Source organism: Lygodium microphyllum, chromosome 29 (genome assembly GCF_053477565.2).
Source record: "Lygodium microphyllum isolate KBCC chromosome 29, Lygodium_microphyllum_v1.1.10, whole genome shotgun sequence".
NCBI classification, from domain to species: domain Eukaryota; kingdom Viridiplantae; phylum Streptophyta; class Polypodiopsida; order Schizaeales; family Lygodiaceae; genus Lygodium; species Lygodium microphyllum.
The window spans coordinates 53818026-53843035 of record NC_141163.1 but is presented as its reverse complement, the minus strand read 5'-3'; the positions used below and the strand labels follow the sequence as shown (position 1 = coordinate 53843035).

The 25010-nt window shown below is 45.4% G+C and overlaps 1 protein-coding gene across 1 annotated transcript; it reads left to right on the top strand.

Annotated features, from left to right (window-relative positions):
* The first annotated feature begins 1995 nt into the window (after window positions 1–1995).
* On the top strand, window positions 1996–24247 carry LOC148010637 (uncharacterized). Its single transcript, XM_087671257.1, has 2 exons — window positions 1996–2308; window positions 22419–24247. Exons 1-2 carry the CDS (start codon window positions 2063–2065, stop codon window positions 23184–23186), a joined length of 1014 nt encoding a protein of 337 aa, XP_087527383.1. The 5' UTR covers window positions 1996–2062; the 3' UTR covers window positions 23187–24247.
* The last annotated feature ends 763 nt before the right edge of the window (window positions 24248–25010 follow it).

The following is a 25010-nucleotide window of genomic DNA, read 5'->3' as shown; positions in this document are numbered from 1 at the left end:
GAAATATATGACGTTGTGCACAACAATACATCAAGGCAATTGCCGATTAACATGCCTTAGCTAACACTTAAGACAAAAGCTTTGTAAATCCACACATTAGAGCTTAGCCTCTTAACTAACTGCTAGGGTATCTCACTAGGAGCTATTCACGCATGGGTTTCAACAATAAACAATTTTCTAGAGAGTTTTTCATTTCCAAAAGTAAATTGAGGACATACAGGGAGCTTTTGAAAATCCCCACTCCATCAAAAATATTAAAATATATCACAATTTCCCAAAATTGAGAAGGTGGAGGTGGGCCTTGAAGCCTTGTCCCGAAAATCGCAAGGTATCCTACTACAAGCTGTTCACACGTGGGTTTCAACAGAAAACCGTTTTCTAGAGAGTTTTCCATTTCCAAAAGTATATAGAGGACGCATAGGGAGTTTTTGAAAACCCCACCCTAGAGAAAATGTTAAAATACATTACTTTTTCCCAAAATTAAGAAGGTGGAGGTGGGCCTTGAAGCCTTCTCCCAGAAATGGGAAAGGGTTGGAGAAACTCTTATAGGGGGTTTCTCAATGGGAAGGGGGTTTCTTTTAGAAAATTGTAACCCCCCCACCAATGTGACCTTGGGAACTTTTCGCTTTTTTGAAAAAAACTTTTCAAATTTCAAACCCCCTAAAAGATCCCCCATGAGAATAGCTCCCTAATATAAACTAAAGATATCATCCATAAGGACATTTTTCCGACATCTCCCTTTAAAAGAAATGAGGTGTTCTATACCTAGGTTGCGTAAAGCGTGACATCATGAAAATGGAATGCACTTTGCGCCTTATGCCACACTTTGTGTGACAATTACCTGATAACTATATACACATATTTTTAATAATATAACACATTAATTTAATGCAATGCTGATATAGTTAACATAATGTATTATTGTTAACTTAATTAATATATTAATAAAACCAATCTTGATATATTGATATCATAAATATACAATATAGCATTGGCATTAGTATTATATAGTTAACATAACATATTATTGTTAACGTAATATATTAACAAAACCAATCTCAATATATTAATATCATAAATATACCATATAACATTGACATTAATATTTTATATAATAACTAATACTGATTGCTACATATAATAGTACCATTAGTAATGCATTTTTTATCACAGCATGTTCAAATGATATATATAACATGTGGTACTAATTAATGCAAATTATTATCATTATTAATGTTATATGTAATATTATTATGATTTTATTAGTGTGATAGATTTTAATGTACCAAGACCCTTCATATGGGTGATGCAAATCAAGATAGGTCATCTATCCCTAGGAATATATAACATTATTATAACATATATTAATGAATTAATGATAACAATTTTATTGCACAAAGAGAGAGAGAGAGAGAGAGAGAGAGAGAGAGAGAGAGAGAGAGAGAGAGAGAGAGAGAGAGAGAGAGAGAGAGAGAGAGAGAGAGAGAATCGTATCGTGTCCATGTGATCGATTTGAGAGCTTTTCTTTTTTTGGGGGGGGGGGGGGGAGGGAAGGGCAGCTCAGTGTTCACGAAAAATATTTTTCGTAGCAGATACAAAAACCTCTAACTCAAATTTTTGCAGAGATTTTTGAATCAAATTACATGTATATGCCAGTTTTATAACTAAAAATTTTCAAAAGTTCAAGGTTTTAAACCTTCTTCCTTCAATTTTGAAGGTTATTTTAAAAAGTTTACAATTCACTTTACATTAAACCTCAGTTTTTCGTGAGCATCGGAAAGGCTTCCGAGATGGCACTTCCCAAGCCTCTTAATAATAATAATAATAATTTGTACAAGACAAAAAATATCAAACAAAATTCCAAAAAATTAATTTAGCAACGTGTAATCCAGAGACACGTGGCAAGCGTCCAATGTGTTTGGATAGACAGCTGGCGGTTCCCTAGAAGAGAATGGCACACCATGCAATCCCGTTATAATCTTGGCCGTGGTTCCTTCCTATCCTCTCTGCCTGTGCCTGTGTTGTTGCTTTGGCCATAGACACGCATCCGGCCCCTAAGGCCATGGATTCTACGCAGGAAGAATTTGGCGCAGACGAGAAGAGCAGCTCTTCTTCGCAGCAGACAAGAACGAGAAGGGAGGAGCTTGAGCTCGTGAAGCACGCGCTGCTGTGCATCCTGCAGGAGGAGAATCCCGTCCAGGACCAGTCTTCCAGAGCACAGGAGCTCTCTCGGAGGCTGTCAGGACAGCAGACCGGTACTCCCCTGGACAGTAAAGACTTGAGCATTCTGTCTAGATTGTTGAATCAGGTAACATATAAGAACCTTCACTCTCATCTTGTCGTCTCCTTCGTGGCCTGTGATCCTTCCAGCCAGAGTAGTCGGCAGGGTTGCAATAGCTCTTAGAACGTTTCCGGATTGCACACAGACTTGGCTTACTCTGTTGATTTATGACTGTTTTATATTATGGGCTATATTTTTGGAGTTGGTTTATCAAGGCCATTGTTGATGATGCTATTCCTCGCTCTTGGCTTTTTTATGCAAAGAAAAGTGAAGGTCCTTGTTGCACTTGGTAGATAATGTATGTATCATGTATGTAATTAATTAATGAATGTATTTATATGCGATTTTTCTTGCTAAAAGATACGTTGATGTTTCGTATTTCCTTAACTAATTCCATGAATCCAGAATTGTGCATAAAAGTGGTGTACAAGTCACCTATCTAGAATTTTGTGCACATTACTATAGTACTCTTATATCAAGACCATCGACACATTGCTTTAAGCATCATTATAAGTAGACTGTAATAAGGCTTAATCCCGCCACTCCAAGTGGTTTACAATAAACCAATGACTGATTACTAGATGGTTCATGGTGGTGCACCACAACTATAGTGGTGTCTCTTTTGTACCTAATCTTTCACTAAGTATGTGGTTTTGGTCCTCCAACTCTATCCCATCTCACTCCATTAGGAGCAATGCTCATTTGCTCTATTTGTGAGAGTGCGCAACGGAAGAGGAAATACGAACACGGAGGGGGAGAGAGAGAGAAAGCAGAAAATAAGGAAGAGAAATCTGCACTGACTGAAATGAATGCTGAATACACTGAAATGGACTGATCAGTCCCTGCACGCAGCCCACAGCGTCAGTGAGGGCACCAGATCAGACTGATGACGATGGCAGCACCACCACGGGGGAGGAGTGTCGGAATCTGCAAGAAGACAACTGACCAAGTGGGGAGGGGGGCTGCCAATAAATAGGCAACGGACAAACCCTAACCCTAACCCTAAAATGGGCGCAAACCCTAAAATGGGCGTAAACCCTAAAAGTGCCCTAAAATGGGCGCCCCACAACAGTGACCAAAAAGGTGGCCGGGCAGCCAGTGGCTGCCCACTAAAAGAGGCCAAAAAGAAATACACATCCTAAGATAGCCAGTCAAGAGTGACTAGCCTCCCCCATCATAACACATGACAGACATGTCAGAGCTCCTAATGTCCTCGTCTGACTCAGACTGAGGCTCACAGGCAGGAGATGACAAGGCATGACAAACATGACTGCTAACACCCCCTCTCAGATCCTGGATGTGGCTGAAGGCCAAGGGAGAAACGGATCCTGGGGCGGCAAGAGGAATGCCAATGTCGATGAAGTCTGTCGATGTAGACTGCTGCGGAAGGAGCTCCTCACGATCCTGGAAAACCCCCTCTAAAACACTAGGGGCCAGGGAATCCACAGCCGCATCACCGAGATCGTCCCCCTCTGAAAGGGATGGGAGGTACGAGGGAACCACCGGAGGAGAGGGTGGGGGATGGGAAGGAACCTGTGGAATAGAAATTGCACAAGCCGGAACGGGTGTAGCAATAGACTACCTCGGAGGACCCTGCATCAAAGAAGTTCCCATGGAGCCTGTAAAGCCCGCTCTCCTGCCAACCTGTAGATAAGACAGCTCCTGTAAAAGAATCCTCAATAACAACGGCATGCTCGGTGAAGATCACTCGTGTGCCAAGCCTCGTAAGGCCATAAACTGAGAGGAGGGGAAGGCCCAAGTCCGGAACATGTAGGGCCTGTGAAAGGAAGCTCGTAGGTCGGTCTGTAAATAAAGGCAATGTGCCAACACCACTAATAGGCACCGATAAAAGGTCACCAACAGTGACTGAACCCTTTGATGGACGGAGATCCTGTAACAAATCACCTCGGGGAGTCATATGACTCGAAGCATCACTGTCCACTAACCAAGGCTGCGCAGAAGACACTGCAGCCACGGAAGAAGGATCCTCCTCCAAAGCATGGATATGAAGGAACACTGACTCATGGGTAACAGCGGGTGTAGAGGTAGAAGAAGGCTCCGATGTAGATCCACCCTTCGCTCCCGGACGAAGGTGAGGGTACTTCTTCCAGCATTTCTCCTCGGGATGTGTCCCTTTCCCACAGTGTGGGCACTTCAGTCTCTCTGAATCTGAGTCAGAGCTTGAAGAACAGTCCTTCTTCTTAGCCTTTGACTTCGTCTTCTTCTTCTGTCCTCCCGAACCTGCAACAAAGGCTCTAGTGGAGTCGGATCCACTAGCATTGACCTCTCTGAGTCGCTCGTCATGCTCCAAGACAAGCGGGGATAGCTCCTCCCATAGAAGCTTCGCACGGGTCCTCGATGTAAGAAGGCTGGTGTAGAATACATCAAACCGAGGCGATGGCAGCTGAGTCAAAAGAATCATAGCCATGTCTTCAGAAGATATCGTCCGACCGAGGGATGCAAGCTCATCCCTCATATCCTGTAATCTGTTGATGTGGTCCTTCATGGAAGGACTATCATCAATAGCGAGCATCCGCAACTTCTTTTCGAGAGATATCCGGTGGGCAAACGTCTTCTGCTGATAGAGAGACGCTAGCTTCTGCCACACGTCCGCTGCAGTCTTCAACCTGTGAACATGAACAAGGACAGAATCCTGCAAACTCAGAAAGAGGAAAGATCGGGCTCTAGAATTGAGCCGATCCCATAAGGCTGCACGATCCATAGATGTCCCATCTGCGGGATCCACCTTAGGCCAGGGAATAGGAACAGAAACAAGCTCCCAAAGATCGAAGGAGTCCAAGATACACTCCACCTTGCAGGACCATAGAGAAAAGTTGGAGCCATCCAACCGGTCATCTTTGGGCAGCTGAGGAAGTATGGGTACCTGTACAGGGGGTACCAAAGGCTGCATCTTCGGCCCACTGGAAGGGGATCGCCGAGATACATGAATAGAAGGGGGACGGGAAAGAGGAAAAGACTCCGGACGACGGTCCTCGTGATAGAAATCACGCCTCCGTTCAGATGAATGTCGAGACAAAAGCTCGTCATCTGAGTCATCAAAACCTGTAGACTGATGAGAAGACATCTTCCAATCTGCAAACACCAAAACACAACAAGGGAAGGTTGCCGGTGCCGAAACACAAACACCAGAAGCTCCTGAGCTGGCCGCCTTGCACAGAACGCAAGGATGCTGTCAAACGCAAATGCTGACGATGCAATCACCACAGAAAAACAGCCGCCTGCCTAAAAACGCAGCCTGGGAATAAGTCGCCAGCAGGAAAAGAGCCGCCGGACGAGGGAACAACAGCCAGAACAGCAAGGCGCAGGCTGGAAGGGTGTCGCCCAGCTGGAGGAGGGCCGCCCAGACTGAAAACGCAGGCAGGAAGAGGGTGGTGATGACGTGGCAGCCACTGGAGAAGGCGCCAGCAGCAAACGCAAATTTGTTGACACCAAAACAGGCCGCCTGGATCAAGGAGATGGTGCAGAAGGTGACGCCTCAGCTGTTGGAGACGTCGGGACCAGCAAACGCAAAGTTGTGGGTGTTCTCCCGCGTAAAACTCAGCTCCGTGTACTCTCCTTCGGCGATGATACCATGTGAGAGTGCGCAACGGAAGAGGAAATACGAACACGGAGGGGGAGAGAGAGAGAAAGCAGAAAATAAGGAAGAGAAATCTGCACTGACTGAAATGAATGCTGAATACACTGAAATGGACTGATCAGTCCCTGCACGCAGCCCACAGCGTCAGTGAGGGCACCAGATCAGACTGATGACGATGGCAGCACCACCACGGGGGAGGAGTGTCGGAATCTGCAAGAAGACAACTGACCAAGTGGGGAGGGGGGCTGCCAATAAATAGGCAACGGACAAACCCTAACCCTAACCCTAAAATGGGCGCAAACCCTAAAAGTGCCCTAAAATGGGCGCCCCACAACAGTGACCAAAAAGGTGGGCCGGCAGCCAGTGGCTGCCCACTAAAAGAGGCCAAAAAGAAATACACATCCTAAGATAGCCAGTCAAGAGTGACTAGTCTCCCCCATCATAACACATGACAGACATGTCAGAGCTCCTAATGTCCTCGTCTGATTCAGACTGAGGCTCACAGGCACGAGATGACAAGGCATGACAAACATGACTGCTAACACTATTGAGGTCATTGGTAAATCCTATGAGTAGATCGTCTCTAGTCTTTGCACAGCCTGAGAGAGTAAGACCAGCAACCACCTACTTGTAAGGACAAGTTTTGCTACCAATTACTATCCCATCTCCTTCTTCATAGTAACCAGAAAATCCTTCATGCATGTTGCCTATAGAACCACCACATCAATGGAATCCCCTTGTCCATGAAAGAAATGTGATCATTACATTTCACATCGGGCCTTTGTGGCACTTTTAGGTGTCAACAACCAAAACACAAATTTGCTGGTCAATTTTTTTTTCCAAGGAGAGAAGATTTTGTTAGAAAACACCTTTAATAAAAAAAACCAAAGTTAAATATAATACAACCTCCATAGGACAACAATGATAAAGTATGAAATGACAAGAGAGAGTTTACTATAAGGCATGTTTGATGTGTTAATTAGGAGGTCTATAATTGCATACAATATGACTCTAGGTAAAAGAAGGTGCGGAAGTCCCATGTATCAAGAAACACATCGCTTTTTCTCCTCCCATGCTTAGTCACATAGTACTCTCCAATTTCCCATGAAGTGTATGCACATAGTTAGGCTTCATCATACTCCCACAATAAGAAGTGAAGTGTCCCTGTGAACCACTGAAGAAGAACCACCATCAAGGAATGAAAGAAGGAAAACCAAAAGGGGGAAGTCAAGTGCCATGAAGCTTGTAGGTAAGGGACCCTTGCAAACTCCCACACTTACAAGCATCACATAATTGCTAGAAAGAATGTTCTTCCATAGCAATCCATGAATATGTCCACCATCTTGCCTGAGAGCATGATAGCATGCCACTTGTTTGTGTGCCCAATATTGTTAGCCTATTCTATTTCACTCTCAGTCTGTCATCTCCTGGTTGTGAGCTCCTGTCAGAGTCTGGCAGGAGTCAGAGGAGCTCTGTCAGTTTATGTGTTGCTGATTTTTGTGTGAATTCCCTTCTCGGGTGGCAGTCAGCCTTTATTGGCTGCTTTTTGTGCCAGTCGGCCAGATTAGGTCCAGTCGGCCAGCTTTTGGGCCAGTCGGCCAGTTTTAGGGCTGGGGGACTATTTATAGCAGCCCCCCCCATCAGTCCTTCATTCTGTCTTTCAGATTTAGTGCACTCTCTCTCCTCTCCCACTCCGGCATCGGTTCTGCCCTTGTTCCCAGCCTGATCTGGTGCCCTCACTGACGCTCGGGGCTGCGTGCAGGGACTGATCAGTCCATTCCAGAGTATTCAGCATCCATTTCAGTCAGTGCAGATCTTCTTCCTTCATTCTCTACTTTCTCTTTGTCTCTCCTCTGTGTTCGTGTTTTCTTCTTCCGTTGTGCACTCTGACATGGTATCATCATCTAACTGAGAGCACGGAGGACCTCATCGATTGGAGAGACACCACACCACTCTTCTGCTGCTGCTGCCTCATCCCCAACAGCCAAGGCGCCCCTTCCAGGAGGTCACAATCCTTGCGTTTGCTGCAGGCGCCCTCTCCAGTGGCTGCCACGTCATCAACAACCTCTTTCTGGGATCGTTTTCATCAGGGCGGCCACTCCTACAGCTGGGCGACACTCTTCTAGCCTGCGCCTTGCTGATCTGGCTGTTGTTCCATTCCCAGGCGGCTCTTCTCCTGCTGGCGACCTATTCCCAGGCTGCGTTTTGGTGCTGCCGGCTTCTGTCTTGGTGATATTCATCAGACAACCTTGCGTTTTCCAGCTCTAGGTGTCACTAGGCCTCCCCAGCCTGCGTTTTGGTGATTGGTGACCATACTGCTGGTCTTTCTTCGGCACCGGCAAAGTTTTTTCTTTGGTGTTTGGTGTTTTGCAAATTGGAAGATGTCTTACCAGTTTTCAAGCTTTGACGACTCAGAGGATGAGCTCCTCTCTCATCATTCCTCTGAGCGGAGACGGGATTATCAGCCGTTTCGATGACAGGAGGAGACTCCTCGTACTCGTCCCTCTTCAGTCCATGCATCTTAGAGGGTTCCATCTACTGTGAAGGTTCCATCCGTGAAGACTGCTTCCGATGTCCGGATGCCTTCCTTGATTCCCTCTATACAGGTGCCTATTCTCCCTTCCTTTCCGAAGGAAGATAAGTTGGATGATTCCAACTACTCCCTCTGGTCGTGCAAGGTGGAGTGCATCCTTGATACATTCGACCTATGGAAGCTTGTTTCTTCACCCATCGACTGTCCCCCCGTGGATTCATCAGATGGCGCCTCTATGGACCGTGCTGCCTTGTGGGATAAGCTCAACTCTCGAGCCCGTTCCTTTCTTTTCATGAGTCTTCATGACTCGATTCTTGTACATGTTCACAGGTTAAAGACCGCGGCGGAAGTGTGGAAGAAGCTTGCGTCTTTGTATCAGCATAAGACGTTTGCCCACAAGATTTCTTTGGAGAAGAAGTTGCGGATGCTCAGTCTTGATGATTCTTCTTCTATGAAGGAGCACATCATGAAGATGGAGGACATGCGAGGCGAGCTAGCCTCTCTTGGTCGTGTGATATTGTCCGAGGATATGGCGATGATTCTCTTGACTCAGCTGCCATCACCCCGATATGATGTCTTCTACACCAGCCTCATCACCTCGAGGACCCGCGAGAAACTCCTATGGGAGGAACTTTCCCCGCTTGTCTTGGAGCATGACAAGCGACTCAGAGAGGTGGGAGCTAGTGGCTCCACCAAGGCTTTTACTGCAGGTACAGGTGGCGGCAAGAAGAAGAAGCAGCATAAGGAGAAGGCCAAGGACAAGGAGGAGGAGGCCAAGAAGGATGCGAAGGAGAAGAAGCCCAAGTGCCCACACCGTGGGAAGGGCACTCATCTCGAGGAGAAGTGTTGGCAGAAGTACCCCCATTTGAAGCCCAAGGAGAAGGACTCGAAGGCGGCCCCAACCACGACAGAGTCTGTGTTTGTGCATGTCTTTGTTGAGGAGGATACAGCCCTAGCTTCTACCACTCAGGAGAAGCCTTGGCTCGTGGACAGTGGAGCATCTTCTCATATGACCTTTAGACAGGATTGGCTTCAGGATCTTCGTTCCAGAGGGGGCACTGTCACCATTGGTGACAATTCTATAGTTCCTATTCGAGGCGTGGGGATGCTACCTATGTTTCCTGACAGGCGGTCTTCTTCCGCCAAAGTTCTTTATGTACCTGATTTGGGCTTTAACCTATTTTTTGTGCATGGTCTTACTCACCTAGGTACCCGAGTCATTTTTACACAGGATGCAGTCACAGTGGAGGATGCTTCTACAGGTGATGCTCTTTGGACAGGTACACAGAAGGGTGGGCTTTAAAGCTCACAGCCTTGGCTGCGAGGGCTTCTCACGAGCTTAGGCTGCTTTGGCATGCTCGTTATGGTCATTTAAACCTTGATTCTATTCGGCGGGCTTCTCGGCGGAAGATGTTGGAGGGCCTTCCAGATTTCCCTCCTCTACACACTTTGTGCCCTAGTTGCTTAAGGGGCAAGGAGCATCGGCAGTCTCACCCACCGGTTGCTTCTAGACAGGCTACTTCTCCGCTTGAGTTGGTTCACACCAACCTTTGCAGACCTATGGGCACGGCCTCCCTTGGGAAGGCCCAATATTTGATGCTGCTTATGGACGACTTCAGTTGTTATGTGTGGCCTTATTTCTTTGAGTACAAAAGTGAGGCGTACTCCCGTTTCTGCGAGTGGAAGGTGTTTGTGGAGACACAAACAACTTCCAACATTCGTGGTGTACGAGCTGATCACGGTGGCGAGTTTACTTCTCACCTTTTCTCTCAATTTTGCAGGGATCACGGCATTCGGGTGGAGTATTCCCATCCGAACACACCATTTGAGAATGGTGTGGTGGAGCGTGCGAATCGGACCATGGTGGAGATGGCCCGATCTATGCTGGAGCATAGAAGTCTTCCTCATTTCCTTTGGGGTGAGGCGGTGGCTACAACGGTGCATATTCGCAACTACTCTCCGACTTCGGCATTACAGGACATGACTCCCTATGAGGCTTTCTTTGGGAGGAAGCCTTCCGTGTCCCACTTTCGCATCTTTGGATGTGTTGCTTTTATCCATGTGGACAAGAAGAAGAGGACGACGAAGCTCGACTCTAAGTCGCGCCAGCTTATCTTTGTGGGCTATAGCACGACCATGAAGGGATATCGGCTCTAGGACTCGACGACACGGAAGATTGAGGTGAGCAGGGATGTGATCTTTGATGAGGTTTTGGCCTCCGACGATCCGGTTGATGGTTCTATTACAGGTGCTTCTTCAACATTGACAAACCACCCCCCCCCCCCCCCCCCCCCCCCCCCCCCCCCCCATACCTAAAACCAAAACAACCTTCTCTCCCTTCTCTTCCTTCCAGGATACCTCTTAGCACCCCTCCCTCTTCATCGACTCCGCCCCCTCCCATTCCTCCTCCTACTTCGGCTTCCCCTCCCCCTTTGGCGGATGTGACTCCTTCTTCTTCGAGTTCTTCCACCCCTTCAGTCTCCCCTTCGGAGTCTTCTAGGGATCCACCGCCATCCGATGGGGAGCCTTCTTCAGATGAGGAGGATCTATCTTCCCTTGGCGAGGGGGAGTCCCTCTCAGAGACAGGTGCTTTACAAGTTCCGGAGACTACTCGGTCTCCCTCGCAGCAGGAGTCTCTTAGGATTCCTTTGTGGTATCACCGGCTTATGCAGGATTCAGGTGTTACTCACTTTCCTACTTCTTCTACAAGTCCACGCAAATCCGCCCGCCTATAGGCCCAGCGGGATAGTTCACTCTGTGTGAACTATGCTCTTATGTCTCAGATTCTTTAGGATTCAGAGCCTTCCACAGTGGAGGAGGCTCTTGCAGAAGATATTTGGAGACAGGTTATGCAGGCAGAGCTCGATTCCATCGAGCAAAACCATACTTGGGAGCTTGTACCGCGTCCCAAGAAACGGAAGGTGATAGGTGTGAAATGGGTCTTTAAGACCAAGTATTTTGCAGATGGCTCCTTGGACAAGCATAAAGCTCGGCTTGTTGCCAAGGGTTTTGCACAGAGAGCAGGTTTGGACTACTTTGAGACTTTTGCTCCTACAGCTCAGATGTCTACCATTCGAGTTATTTTGGCTCTCGCAGCTCACCACCATTGGCCTGTTTATCAGATGGACGTCAAGTCAGCCTTTCTAAATGGCGTCCTTGAGGAGGAGATCTATGTTTCACAGCCTCCTGGTTTTCTTGTGCAGGGGAAGGAGGATCATGTCTACAGGCTGCGGAAGGCCCTTCATGGCCTGAGGAGACTCCTCGTGCTTGGTACCAGCGGATTGATTGCTTCTTTCTATAGAGTGGTTTTCAGCGCTCCGCTCATGACCCCAACCTCTACTTTAGGATTGTGGGTTCTCTCTGTGTTTTGCTTATCTTGTATGTAGATGATCTTATTATTACAGGGAGTGACACTCAACAGGTGGAGCATACTCAGGCTATTCTACGGCAGGAGTTTGACATGACGGATCTAGGGATCCTTCACTTCTTTCTTGGTCTGGAGATCTATCAGATGGCACAGGGCATTTTTATCTCGCAGCACAAGTACATCTCCGAGCTTCTTTCGGAGTTTGGTGTGGCCGAGAGTCGGCCTATTTCATGCCCCATGGACAGTGAGTCCAAGCTTTTGGCAGATGGAGTTCCCCTTACGGATGCCACTTGTTACATGTGCCTTGTTGGCTCTCTTATCTGGCTTATTCACACTCGGCCGGATATCTCTTTTGTGGTGTCTTTGTTGTCTTCTTTTATGAAGACTCCTACACAGGATCATTGGAGGGCAGCCTTGCGTGTTCTTCGGTATTTACATGGGACTCGCTCCTACGGGATCATGTATGGAGATGGGATTACTCTTTTTGGATGGAGTGATTCTGATTGGGCAGGTAATGTGGGTTCGCGACGATCCACTACAGGTTATGCTTTCACCCTTGGATCCGGTGCTATCTCTTGGAGCAGCAAGAAGAAGCCTACTGTGGCACTTTCTTCTACAGAGGTTGAGTATCAGGCCTTATGTTCGACCGCTATGGAGGCAGTTTGGCTCCGTCGCTTGATGGCGGAGATTGGCTTTTCCCAGACAGGACCTACGGTGCTGCGCGTGGACAACCAGAGTGCCCTTGCTCTGGCGAAGAACCCGGTGTTTCATGCTCGCACGAAGCACATTGAGGTTCAGTACCACTATATTCGAGAGCGGATCGTGGATTCGGAGCTGGCGGTGGCTTATTGTCCCACAGCGGACAATGCGGTTGATCTCTTCACGAAGCCTTTGCCTCAGGCTTCTTTGCTTGATCACATGCGGTTGTTAGGTCTTCAGACCCTCCCAGGATCTGAGAGGGGGTGTTAGCCTATTCTATTTCACTCTCAATCTGTCATCTCCTAGTTGTGAGCTCCTGTTAGAGTCTGGCAGGAGACAGAGGAGCTCTGTTAATTTATGTGTTGCTGATTTTTGTGTGCATTCCCTTCTCGGGTGGCAGTCAGCCTTTATTGGCTGCTTTTTGTGCCAGTCGGCCAGATTAGGGCCAGTCGGCCAGTTTAGGGCCAGTCGGCCAGCTTTTGGGCCAGTTGGCGAGTTTTAGGGCTGTTGGCCAGTTTTAGGGCTGGGGGACTATTTATAGCAGCCCCACCCATCGGTCCATTCTGTCTTTCAGATTCAGCGCACTCTCTCTCCTCTCCCACTCCGGCATCGGTTCTGCCCTTGTTCCCAGCCTGATCCGGTGCCCTCACTGATGCTCCGGGCTGCGTGCAGGGACTGATCAGTCCATTTCAGAGTATTCAGCATCCATTTCAGTCAGTGCAGATCTTCTTCCTTCATTCTCTGCTTTCTCTCTGTCTCTCCTCCGTGTTCGTGTTTTCTTCTTCCGTTGCTCACTCTCACAAATATAACATGTGAACAATGGCCTACCTCTCTATTGGGTTTTTAAAAAAAGTTTAGTTATATGGTTTAACAATTTTGTTTGGATCCTAGAGAGTGTTTGCGCTATGGACATGTCATGTCTGATCATTGCCTAGATATACCAAGTGATAGTACTAGCAACTAACTACCACTTGTGACAATGTCCCTTAGTCCACCCTATTTCTAAAAATATAATTTTGAAATCATGCTCGACCATTATGGTTGCAAGTTGGGCCTTTATTTGTGACCCATGATACTATCTCCAAGTCAACATAATAGAGGTGACCATATCGAAATGACCTCGCATGACCTAGGGAGGCTACCTAAAACGTACACCTAGGATCTTTCGTGAATGTCGCTCGCCGCAGGGACGATTAGCAAGATGGGAATAGAAGATAATGTCAAGTCTTCGAGTCAAGATGAATACATGGAGCAAAAAGAATGGTTAAGTTTCACATATAGAACTAGCAATGTGAATGAATACATTGTTTGTCTCAATGCTTTTTGGAAATAAGCATCTCAATTTAAGTCGCAATGTCCTTTGGTAGATTGTTCAATTAGCAATTGTAAAGATAGAAGTGTTCTTCAATGATCCCTCTTTTTGATATCTTCAAAAGCACAACTCCTGATTATGAGCATGAACAATACAAGCCATATCTATGAACATATGGGGATCGGACATTATACTCACCTCCTAGCCATAGAGCCAAATAGGTTCACCCTTGAGTCTAGGAGCTAGTACTACTTTGGGCAATGACCACATTCCAGGAGTTGGCCTCTCATACCATCAGCCCATACTGTCCTAGTGTACTAACGTATCAGCCTATGGGCCAACCACAAGAATGCAGATTTGATGATGATTGGGGGAATTTGTGGAGCATTCAAGATCAGCGCATGAGGAACCATTTGATTGGTTTGAGCACTCAAGTGAGTCGGTATGATCTGTGAATGATGGAGCTTCAAGTGCTTTGTTTGAATCTCCCAAGGTAATAGGCTTGGAAGCTGTAAGTACATCATAAAATGCGCATGCTAGCACAGGTTTCACAGGTTTTGAAAGAAATGGTTTCAGCCTTCTTGACAGACCTGATCCTATAGGTAAAGAAGGCTCCATGGGGGTGCTTGGAAAGAGGTTTGATGAACAATAGGTTGTTGCACAATGATGTGCACAAAAGGTCCTTGAGTCCTCTAAATAGGGCTTTGCTGCCCTAATCCTAGAGTGCCCTTGGTGCCTTTGTGCTAAGTCACTTTACAACCACTTTTGTGTGCCCTTGCACTATTGCCCCCTTTGAGAAGATGCAACAAGAGTTCCCTCTATTGAGGACGTGTTATGAAATTGATTGAACGACCATGCATAATACAACAGCTGACACTCAAGCTCATAAAATGTGGGCATTTGAGGTTGTGAAATCACTTGTGCACAAAATGGAAATATTTTCTTGGTTGAAGGATCACATCAACAGGCTGGAGGATACAAGGGATGAGCTTTTTTCCCTTGGTAGGATTATCTCTTTGGAGGATATGGCGATGATTCTTTTGACTTAGTTGCCCTTTTCAAAATACGATGTCTTATACACCAACCTTCTTACATCGAGGACCTGTGAGATTTTTCTATACAAGGACCTTGCCTTGCTTGTCTTGGAGCATAATGAGCCTCTAAAAGAGGTGCTAGTGGACCTAGCTTTGCAAAAGATTTTACTACAGAAATGGAAGGAGGAAAGGAGGAGGAGGAGAAAACAAAGGCCAAGCCCATGAAGGAGACACATGAGCATTCTTTGGGCTTTGACACATATTTAGAGAAGCCTCAACACCCACATTGTGAGAAGGGGACACATCTTGAGAAGTGTTGGAAGCAGTACCTGTTAGAGTGAAGCAATGTAGAAGGGAATGACCGTGACAAAGAGTGAACAGAGAGAGAAGAGAGAGAGAAAGAAATAGTGAAACATAGAAAATCTGCAATGAAGAATGCTGTCTAAGGGTGCAGAATTATACACGGATGCAGAGAAAATATCTGCGTATATCTCCACCTCGAGGACCTCGATCTTCGTCAGTCCTAAGTGTAGTCTCTGTCACCAGCACGCTGAAATCTCTCAGATACAAATGTGGAAGTCTGCCTAAAACTCAGGCTTATAAAGGCTGAAAAGAATGCCTTGAAAATGCCCCGAAATAACCAGGTCGGCTGCATTTAATGCAGCCAACCTGGTTTAATGCATTTAATGCAGCCGGACAATCCAATTGCTGCCATGTGGCACTATTGACGTGGCAGGAGATGGCTCTCAATACACCCTCTCAGATCCTTGACAAGGCAGTAGACGGAAGGATTTGGAACTTTGATGAAGTAAAGCGTGGGGAAGTGCCTTCATGAACAAATCTGGAAGATTGTCTTTAGTCTTATAGTACTCCACATCAATGGTCACATCCAGAAGCTTATCCTTGATGAAGTGATATTGGATTTCTATGTGCTTTGTTCGGGCATGGAATACGGGATTTCGTGCCAAGGCAATGCAACTCTCATTTGCATCGCAAAATAGTAGGACGAGTCTAGGGGCAACCAAGCTCCAACAACCGCCGAAGCCACACAGTCTCACATGTGGTAGAAGACGCAACTTGATACTCTGCCTCAGTTGAAGATAGGGCTACCATGGGCTGCTTCTTGCGACTCCAAAAGATAGCACCAACACCCAAATTGAAACAATAACCTGTAGTAGACCGCCTTTGATCCACATCACCAGCCCAATCTGAATCACTCCAACCTGTAAGAACAAGATCAGAAGCACCTGTACCTGTTGGATAGAAAATCCTGAGGTCGGAGGTCCCCCTCAAAACTTGAAGTATCCGTTGAGCTACCTGCCAATGCACCTGCTGAGGGGCACTCATGAACCTAGCCAAGAGACCTACAACAAAACATAGATCAGCCTGTGTGTTGAGGAGCCAAATCAATGATCCAATCAGTTGACGGTAGCGGGTAGCATCTAGTGAAAAAAGCATAAGCTTTAAAGCTAAACGCCTTAAGCTTTTATGAAAAAGCAAAAAAAAAAAAACACGTAAGAGAGAGTGGAGAAAAACTATAAAAGGAAGGACAAGGAGGGGAGAAGGGCCATTAAAAAATCACAAAATCACAAGTGTGTGTAAAGCTTGAGGTTGAGATTTTATCCCTCACCTTCTTCGATCTTGCCATCGAATTTTGGAGAGAAAGTTTAAGGATGTGCTTTAAGCCCCTCACCTACATCAAAGTTCCAACATCGCGAGTCGCTGTGAAAATCAGCTTGAGTTGAGCTTAAAGTTTCTCGCTTGCTCAAGCTCTATCTTGTAGAAATCTCAATAAGAGAGGAGAAAATACCCTGTTGGACTCACAAGCAGAGGGGAAATAATTTTACCAACTTTCTTCCCTATGAAGAGAGGATTGATACAAGCTTGAGCATGTGCTCAAGCCCCTTCCCAAAGAGACCTCAAAGTCATACAAAAATGGAGAGGGTATATATAGCTTGAGCATGCGCTCATGCTTTGTCCCACTACCTTGCAAGGTTGCCATCCCCTATGTCCCAAAGACACCTTAAAGTCATATTAAACAAAAAAATATTGCTATCAGCTTGATCACATTCTCAAGCTCTTTCTCAAATACATCTAAAAGAGAAAGGAAACTCATATCAAAAAGACATTCTTGATACAAGCTTGAGCACATGCCCATGGTCAAAAGCTCAATGAGAGAGCAAAAACTATCATGTTGCTCTATGTGAGGTTTCGAACCAAACCCCCTCTCTTCCCCCCCCCAAACCCCCCCCCCCCCCCCCCACAAAGCATGTCTAAAGGGGCTTGTCTCTTCAACCTTTTGGGTATGATCACCTGCAACAATCAAGTCATCAACATACAAAACCAACAACACACAACCACCCTTAGAAGTGTGCACATAAAGCTGCAAATCAGCCCTAGAGCGCCGATATCCCAACTTGGCCTAGAGAAACGAATTAATCTTCTCATTCCAAGCACGCAAAGCCTACTTTAGGCCATATAAGGCCTTCTTCAACCTGTAAATCTTTCCATTTGGGAAACCAAAGCCAGGAGGCTGCTCTACATAGATCTCCTCCTTCAAATTACCATTTAAGAAGGCCGACTTCACATTCAATTGAAAAACATGCCATCTCCTATGACCAGCCAAGGCAAGAATACCACGAATAGTTGCCATGCGAGCTATAGGGGCAAAAGTATCATGAAAGTCAACACTTGGGCGCTGTGCAAAACCTTTAGCAACAAGGCGAGTCTTGTGCTTGTCCAAAGAGCCATCACTATGGTACTTGGTCTTGAAGACCCATTTGACACCAATCACCTTCTTATGAGAGGGATAAGGCACAAGGAACCAAGTGCCATTCCGCTCAAGGTCAAGGACCCCGAGGATGCAGTTGGTGTCAAAGGCAAAAAGTTAATGAGTTATGCCAATTGGGTTTTGGTGGTTAGTTGGTATAAGTATAAGTTTTGACCCTAGGATAGTTGTTTGGCCAATAAATGTCAGTGGTAACACTAGGGACCGGCATTAATCAATTAATTAATGCTAGTACTAATGCCAGTCTAAGGGCCAACAAAGGTTGGGAACCACTCTAGGTTGCAAATGGCCTAGCCATTTTAATTATGGATGGGCATATTTAATTTTGGGTAGGGTCAAAAAGATTGAAGTTAATTTTCTGAATTACTTAATTGTGAAAATTAATGAAATGGTTGGCTAATGCTGAAAAGTGGGTTTAGAAGGTTGCCACTTGGCAAAAATGCCCATGCAAATTGAGAAAACGTTTTTGGGGGCTGGGTCTCAGCCATACAGTTAGATTTACAGCCTGGGAGAGAGAAAGAGGGAGTTGTAGGTCCATTTTCTGATCTGAGAACAGCAATTTACTGGAGAAGACCGCCATCTAGGGGCCTTAGCAGGCAGGGGACAACATGGAGACACCTTCTAGGGGCTGTTAACAGCATTGCTGATCAGGTGATAGCATTTTGGAGGTACTTGGTAGTAGATAGCTGCATTAAATGCAGACAAGCAACAGACATATTTTAGGGTTTTCTTACAAAGAAAACAGATTTCTCTCTCATCTTGACTTTCTCCCACCTCCTCCACTAACTTCTCAAAAGATCTCAGCATTTCTTAGCCATTCTCAGCAGATCTCAGTCAAATTTGGTGGATAGTAGGAGGATTTTTGCTCTAAACCCTAAGTTTTTGCAGAAATTAGGGTTTGACACCTTGGGGCCCACGCCAACAGCAATAGGTATTGTACACTAAAATCAGCGCTTGAAATTCGTAGAATTGACAAGGATTTCAGATGCCAAGTCGTCCAATGTAAATTGGGGCAGCATTTGGCTAGGTGGTGGTTCCAATTGTGCAAGTCGTAGCTAAAAATCAAGGGGTAATTGGCTCGGATTGCTTGCTTATTATTTATATAGCAAGGGGCTTTTGGATCGGCAAAGGAGATTGTGGAATCTCAGCTTGTACTCAGTCCATTAGCAAATAAAGTTTAAAAAAACACCAAAAGGGGCATGAGTTTTGGGGCCAATAGAGTGTCCAATGCCCAAGATTATTAAGGTAAATTGTGCATTTCAATTTATATTTATTTGCTGATTGCTGTAATTAAGTGTTGAATCAAGAAACTACCACCCTCTCAAGGAAGGAAGGCTGGTTTCAAGGTTCCATTGTTGGGATACTATCAATTTCCTTGAGTTGGTGGACCCAAGGCGCTTGATTGAAGGTCAGAAGCTTTGCTCTAGTGCTGAAATTGTATTCAGTTGAGCATTATAGCACGATGTTCCAAATGTGGGCAGTGAGCATAAGCAAATGATACTAGCGGGGCAATTGATGCATAGTAAGGCCAACTTGGAAGTGCTAATCCAATGCTTTTTGAACAGCAAGGCATTCGTGCAATGATGGGGCAGCTAGGGTACTAGTTTTCAGTCTATGGCGGGTGAGTGACTGCATATGGGGATATATGATACAACTCCTTATCATATGTAGTAACCAATGCGTGGTGTGCAAGGCCCAATGTATCCTACTATGGCTGGTAATATGCATAACCCCATGTATAACAATGATGGCATGATGCTGGGGCACAAAGTGGCAAGTTTGGCAATGCATATATTCAGCCCATTGTGTTTGGGACTCATGGTATTAATGTTGGTCATGCCAATGCTTCAAATAGTCTTGGTCATGAGGAAAATTGCAACTAGTAATGCATGCAATGTATAGAAAAATGTATCTTGGTATGGCAAGTAGTGTGCTAATTCCCATACACAATCACATTGCAATATTCCAAAGTATGCAAAGAAGAATGTTTCCTAATGCATTTGGTGCTTCTAGCTTGTCAGGTACACATGATGGGCTAATCAATTGGATGCAATTTTGCATGTTAGGACCTAGCTGTGATACTTTCTCACATCTTCAGTAATCAACATATGATGTGTTCTACACTAATCCTCTCACTTCTCATAGGCGGGTGACTCACTTGGGAGGAGCTAGTCCCATTGGTGCTCGAGTAGGATACGTAGCACAATGAGGTAGATTCTTGCGGAGCCCATGCACATGGCCCTACTTATGGAGCCTTATCTCTAGGTATAGGACAAGCTGAGTAGAAGAAAGGGAAGAGGAAGAAGTTGGAGTCATCTTCCGACTTTGATACAAATTTTGTGGGGAAGTGTGGAGGATGTCCCATGTGTCGTCATTGTGAGAAGACCTCGCACCCCAAAAAGTGCTAGAGAAAATACCCTCACCTTTGATTGGGAGTGAAGGGTAGATCTTCAAAGACTTTGTCTACCTCTACGTCATCACCCACTATTCCCACTGAGTCCGTGCTCCTACACATTTATTAGGTGGAGGAGCGTTCTTCGATTGTCTCGTCCTTTGAGCAGCCTTGGGTCATTGAGAGTGGTACATTGAGTCCTATGATTTCCCAAGGTGATTTGTTGTAGGATCTTTGTTCGTTAGAGGGTATCGTCACCTACTGGTGACATCTCTTTGGTGTCTATTAGTAGTGTTGGCACCTTGCCTCTTATCGTGTGATTGTCCATTGAGATCCATTTCAGATTTTTGGACTTGGGCTTCTCTTTTCTCTCAAATTATGGCCTCTCTCGACTCTGGGTCCACATTGTCTTCAGTGAGCCAGTTGTCTTTGTTAAGGATTCTTCTATAGGAGCCACTTTTGTGATAGGTTGGCAAGAGAGGGGGCCATCTATGCTCCATTCCCCTTCCCTTGTGCAAGACCCTTTGCGGCAGCTTTCTATTGCCACACCTATTCTCGATTGTGTACCCTTTATTCCATAGGTTTCATCCCATTCCCCCCCATCTCCTCTAGTGGTTTCCTTGTACCTCCCATGCCTTTTAGAGGGGGATGATATTGGTGATGCGGGCTGCGGCTGTGGGTTTCCTGGCCCTTTGTATTTCAAAGGGGGCTTCCCAGGATTGTAAGGAGTTTCTTCAAGGTTTCTAGTCTACTTTGGGGCTTTCGTGTATGTGGCAACCTCTTTTCTTTGTCATTGAGCCACCATTCCTTGTCGCTTGGTTCTTGGTCTGTGTTGTTTCTATGCAGCTTATAGTGCCTTCGATAGTCTATTGTCTCATAGTTGGGTTCGAGGCTTGACGACTAGAGTTTTCAGGAGTAATCAGTTCAAGGCCTCTCTATTTCCTTCCCCTTTGGTGGCCTTCCGTTTGATTGGATTTTTATACGGAGAGGGGTCTTGCTTCTTGGCTGGCTTTCTTCATCAACAGACTTCATCAACATTGGCACTCTTCTTGCTACCCTTGGATCTGCATCTCCTTCAGCCTTCCACCACATCCAAGATCTGAGAGGGGGTTGTTAGCAGTCATGTGTCTTGTGTGGTCATCTCGTGCTTGTGAACCTTAGTCTGAGTTAGACAAGGATATTAAGAGCTCTAACATTGTATTTGTCTATCATTTTGTGTGTTTTAGACACCTTAGATGGAGGGCACATTAGTGCATTTCTTTTTGGGCACTTTTCGCCCTATTTAGGGTTTTACCACTTTTTGGCCTGCCCTCCCACTCTCATTATCCATCATTGATTCTTTGTGATCAGTTAGCCCTCCTCATTCTATCATCCCCCTACTACGGTTTAGCGCCCACACTGATGTTTAAAGCTACGTGTTGGGGTTGACTGTTGCAACCTTATACATTCAGTCATTGCAGTGACATTGTTGCTTTTCTCTCCTGCATTCTCTCTTGGTCTCCTCCTCTCTATGTTCACTTTCCTCTTTCCATTGTGCACTCTCGCACCGCCTCTCTCTGTCCCCCTCCCAAGGTAGTTGTGGGAAAACCCGTGCCACAATAGACCCTCCAAATAAGGACCTAGTGTAGTAATGACTCTATACATGCATATAGCCAAGTTGGCAATGTGCCAGCCCCCTTTAGGGTTTGTATCTAGTGGTCTAGCCACACTCAGCCACCATATGGGGTCAAAACCAGGTTTGTTCGTGTTTTGTATTTTGCATGTGATTCGTGGGAGTTGTCCTGACTATTGAGTGTGAAACCCTGATCTTTGTGCTTGTTAGAACTGACTTTTGAAACTTCTGTAATTGTTTCACAAGCAACCAACCAATTAGAGTTGTGCTCTAAATCCCTTGTTGTTCATTAATTCCTCTATACTTTGACTTTTGGAACTTTGATGATTCTTTCACAGGCAACCAATTAGAACACTGGGAGCCCAGACACACGTTCAATAGAAAAACACTTACTAGAGTGGACTTCAGAAACTGCTATGACCTGTGAATGTGTCCAAGTGGAACTGTGCGCCATTCTTTGAATAACGATTGCATACTCAATTAGCTACTTCAAAGAGGCTTCCATATGACGCCTGGGTTTTATTGTTTAGTGGCTGTGGACTCTGGAGCTGATGTTCTGTTGTAGAGTTACATCTGCATACTATGCATACAAACTATGCACATATTTGTGTATTTGTGTTCGTACATATCAAATGTATTGCACCTGATTTATAAAAGTTGTGAAGCTGTGGATGTTGTATGTACATTTTGCTAGAGCCCTGAATGTAAGTAGAACTTCTGAGTGTCAGTAGAAGGATGGTGGAGTAACAATTTTATATCCCTTTGGAGCATGGATGATTGATGAAAACTAGCATCTTTCCAGGTGCATCATCTCATGACAGAAGGACATGGTGATGATGCCCTTTCTGATAATTCAGAGGATGCCATCAAGCTTGCAGATCATTCAGCAAGACCACTGCCTTCTGAGAAAGTGATGGAGACAATGGTTGAGGTTGCTGGGGCTGCAGCTGAAGCTGCTAGAGCTGCAGCAGCAACAGCTGGTAAAAACCTGGAAGTGGTGGAAGCCCTCCTTACCACCTCAGGAAAGATGCTTGAAGGTGGTCCTGACAAGTCAGATAATACCCATGGATCTGGTGATGTCAGCAGTGCTGACACATCTGAGAAAGATCATTCCACAGGGCATGCATTAGACGAGCAGGCAAAGGAGCTGGTGAAAAGAGTAGAAAGGCAGAACACTATCACACATTGGGTTCTTGGATTCATGGTGGTAGCAACAGCCATCTGGCGTTTCAAGATGCTGTCCATGTTTATGGGTTTCAAAAATACAATCAGCAACCCATTCCGAGTTATTGGGGATGTGTTTTTAGATGGATTCAAGGGGGGCAATAAAGAGGCTGCAAATGGAGCCACGGCAATTCAAAAGGCTCGCACTGTGCTACCTTCATTGTTGGGGGGTGATGACAAAGAGAAAGAGATACCAGCAAAGGCACAAGATCCTTCTGCACCCGAGGATTTCACAATTGGGGATGCTTTAACATTATCACTGGACAATATCCTGTCAGTTGGAAAATCAAGTGGATGCAGCAATCACCACTCTGACAATGGAGGGGAGAATGATCAATCAAATTGACCAAACCTTTTGACTGAGTATAAACCCCTAGTGCAAGGCTCAGAAGCCTTTTCTTCTTATAACAATTTGCAGAGGTTTTCAGATTGTTGCCGGCTATTATCTGGCACAAAAAATGTTTTAGATATTCTCACATAGTCGGCTGGTGGGAAGCTGTGCCTGTGAGCAGAAGGAAGTTGGAATACCTTGGCACACCTGCTTGTCAGGATTCATGGATGCAGATCAGGAGGGTTGGACAGCGGATGTACAGGAGGTCTCTGGCAGACCCAAAGTCCTGATGTAAGTTGATGGAGACGTGGACATACAAACCTATGCAGCACAACTCAAGACAAAAGAGGTCGATGACAGATGTGCAGGCTGTGACCTGCATACTGGCAGCAGACATGTAGAAAATCAATGGCACCAAGCGTGAAGCAATGGTTTCCCCCCACAATGGGATGCACAAAATCGTGGCTGAGCTACCTCTTGATGCCTTTGTCAGAGGTATTATGATTTTGCAACTGCTGGTCTCTTTCTGTACTCTATGGGAGAGTACCTACATAAGAAGAGTTCTATAAATGGTTTCTTAGCACCTTCCAAGTAGCCTGGTTTACTTCGGGTTTGTGGGGAAAGGCTTGTAGCAGGTGCTTGTGGGTTTGCAGGGAGAAAGAAATTGAGGTTCCATCTTGCCCTGTCGCTCTCAGAGGCAATTCTTTATTCATTGAGTTCTTATGGATGTTTGGGGATAAGAGAGGTGGACTTGCTCTGTCATGGGAGTAGATCACTACACCTAAAGCTTCTACTTCTACACCTAAATCCTTCTTTAAAGGAAGATAAAAAGGGCCCGGCAAGGGGGGGCGGCGTAGGTCAAGGAGCAAGGTGGTCATTCTCTCCTTTGGGCACTTGAGCACAATACTAGCACAACTCTCTCTCTCTCTCTCTCTCTCTCTCTCTCTCTCTCTCACAACTATGAGAGGCATTCCCCTTTGTGTTTGGATGTGCCTCTTTCTCACACAAGAACCTGCCAAGTTTCAGCCTTTAATCTAGACCTTCATACATAACTTTATAAAGGAGGATGTTATTAATTTTTGAACTTCTCTCCTAGTTTGGTTGGGATTGACTCATATGCTTCTAAATATGTAATTATGAATGGTGTGGGCGAACAATGCAATATGTATCTATCAATTGAATGACACCATAAGCAATGACAATAATCCATAGCTTAAGTAATGGGAAGGTTGGAGCCTTGGTCTCTATCCTCTTTGAATTTTAATGATCACATTTGTTTAAGATTTTGGGGCTTAACATTTGGGATTTGTAATTTTTCAAAACAATGGTACAAGAATTGTGATTAGAGATTGGTATATAGTTTATATTACATATATGGGGTGTTCTTGAGCCCATCTTCTTTGATTTGATTGAAAATTGCGAGGGACATTTGTTAGAATCTTTTATGTTTTCTTTTTATCTTTGGTGTACTTTTGAGAAAAATCAAATATTGGTTTAATGGCTTATTGGAGCCTAATCAAATATAGTAGCTAGAGTGTAAAAAAAACTTTCAAAATGTTTTTTCCTCTACTCCTTGTTAGAAGTAATTTACCAACATTGTTTCTAGGATAAGCGAAGTTACTAGCATGGTATTAAATTTTGTTCAAAGGTTACTACATTTTATTTAGAGGTTATTTATACACATTAATTAATTTATTTTTCAAATGAATTGTTTGAAGCCTAAAAAGATAGTACTTGTGGAACTAGTTACATGTAAAATCCCCCCCCCCCCCCCCCCCCCCCCCCCCCCCCCGGCGCCCAAATTCTTATTATGGTGTATAATACCACACCATAGTGGGC

What these genes read in the sequence shown, in the direction of transcription:
- LOC148010637 (XM_087671257.1), top strand. Translation starts at nt 2,063, where the DNA reads ATGGATTCTACGCAGGAAGAATTTGGCGCAGACGAGAAGAGCAGCTCT. An exon ending in TGTCTAGATTGTTGAATCAG is followed by an intron (nt 2,309 to 22,418) that starts GTAACATATAAG and finishes GCATCTTTCCAG; the next exon opens with GTGCATCATCTCATGACAGA.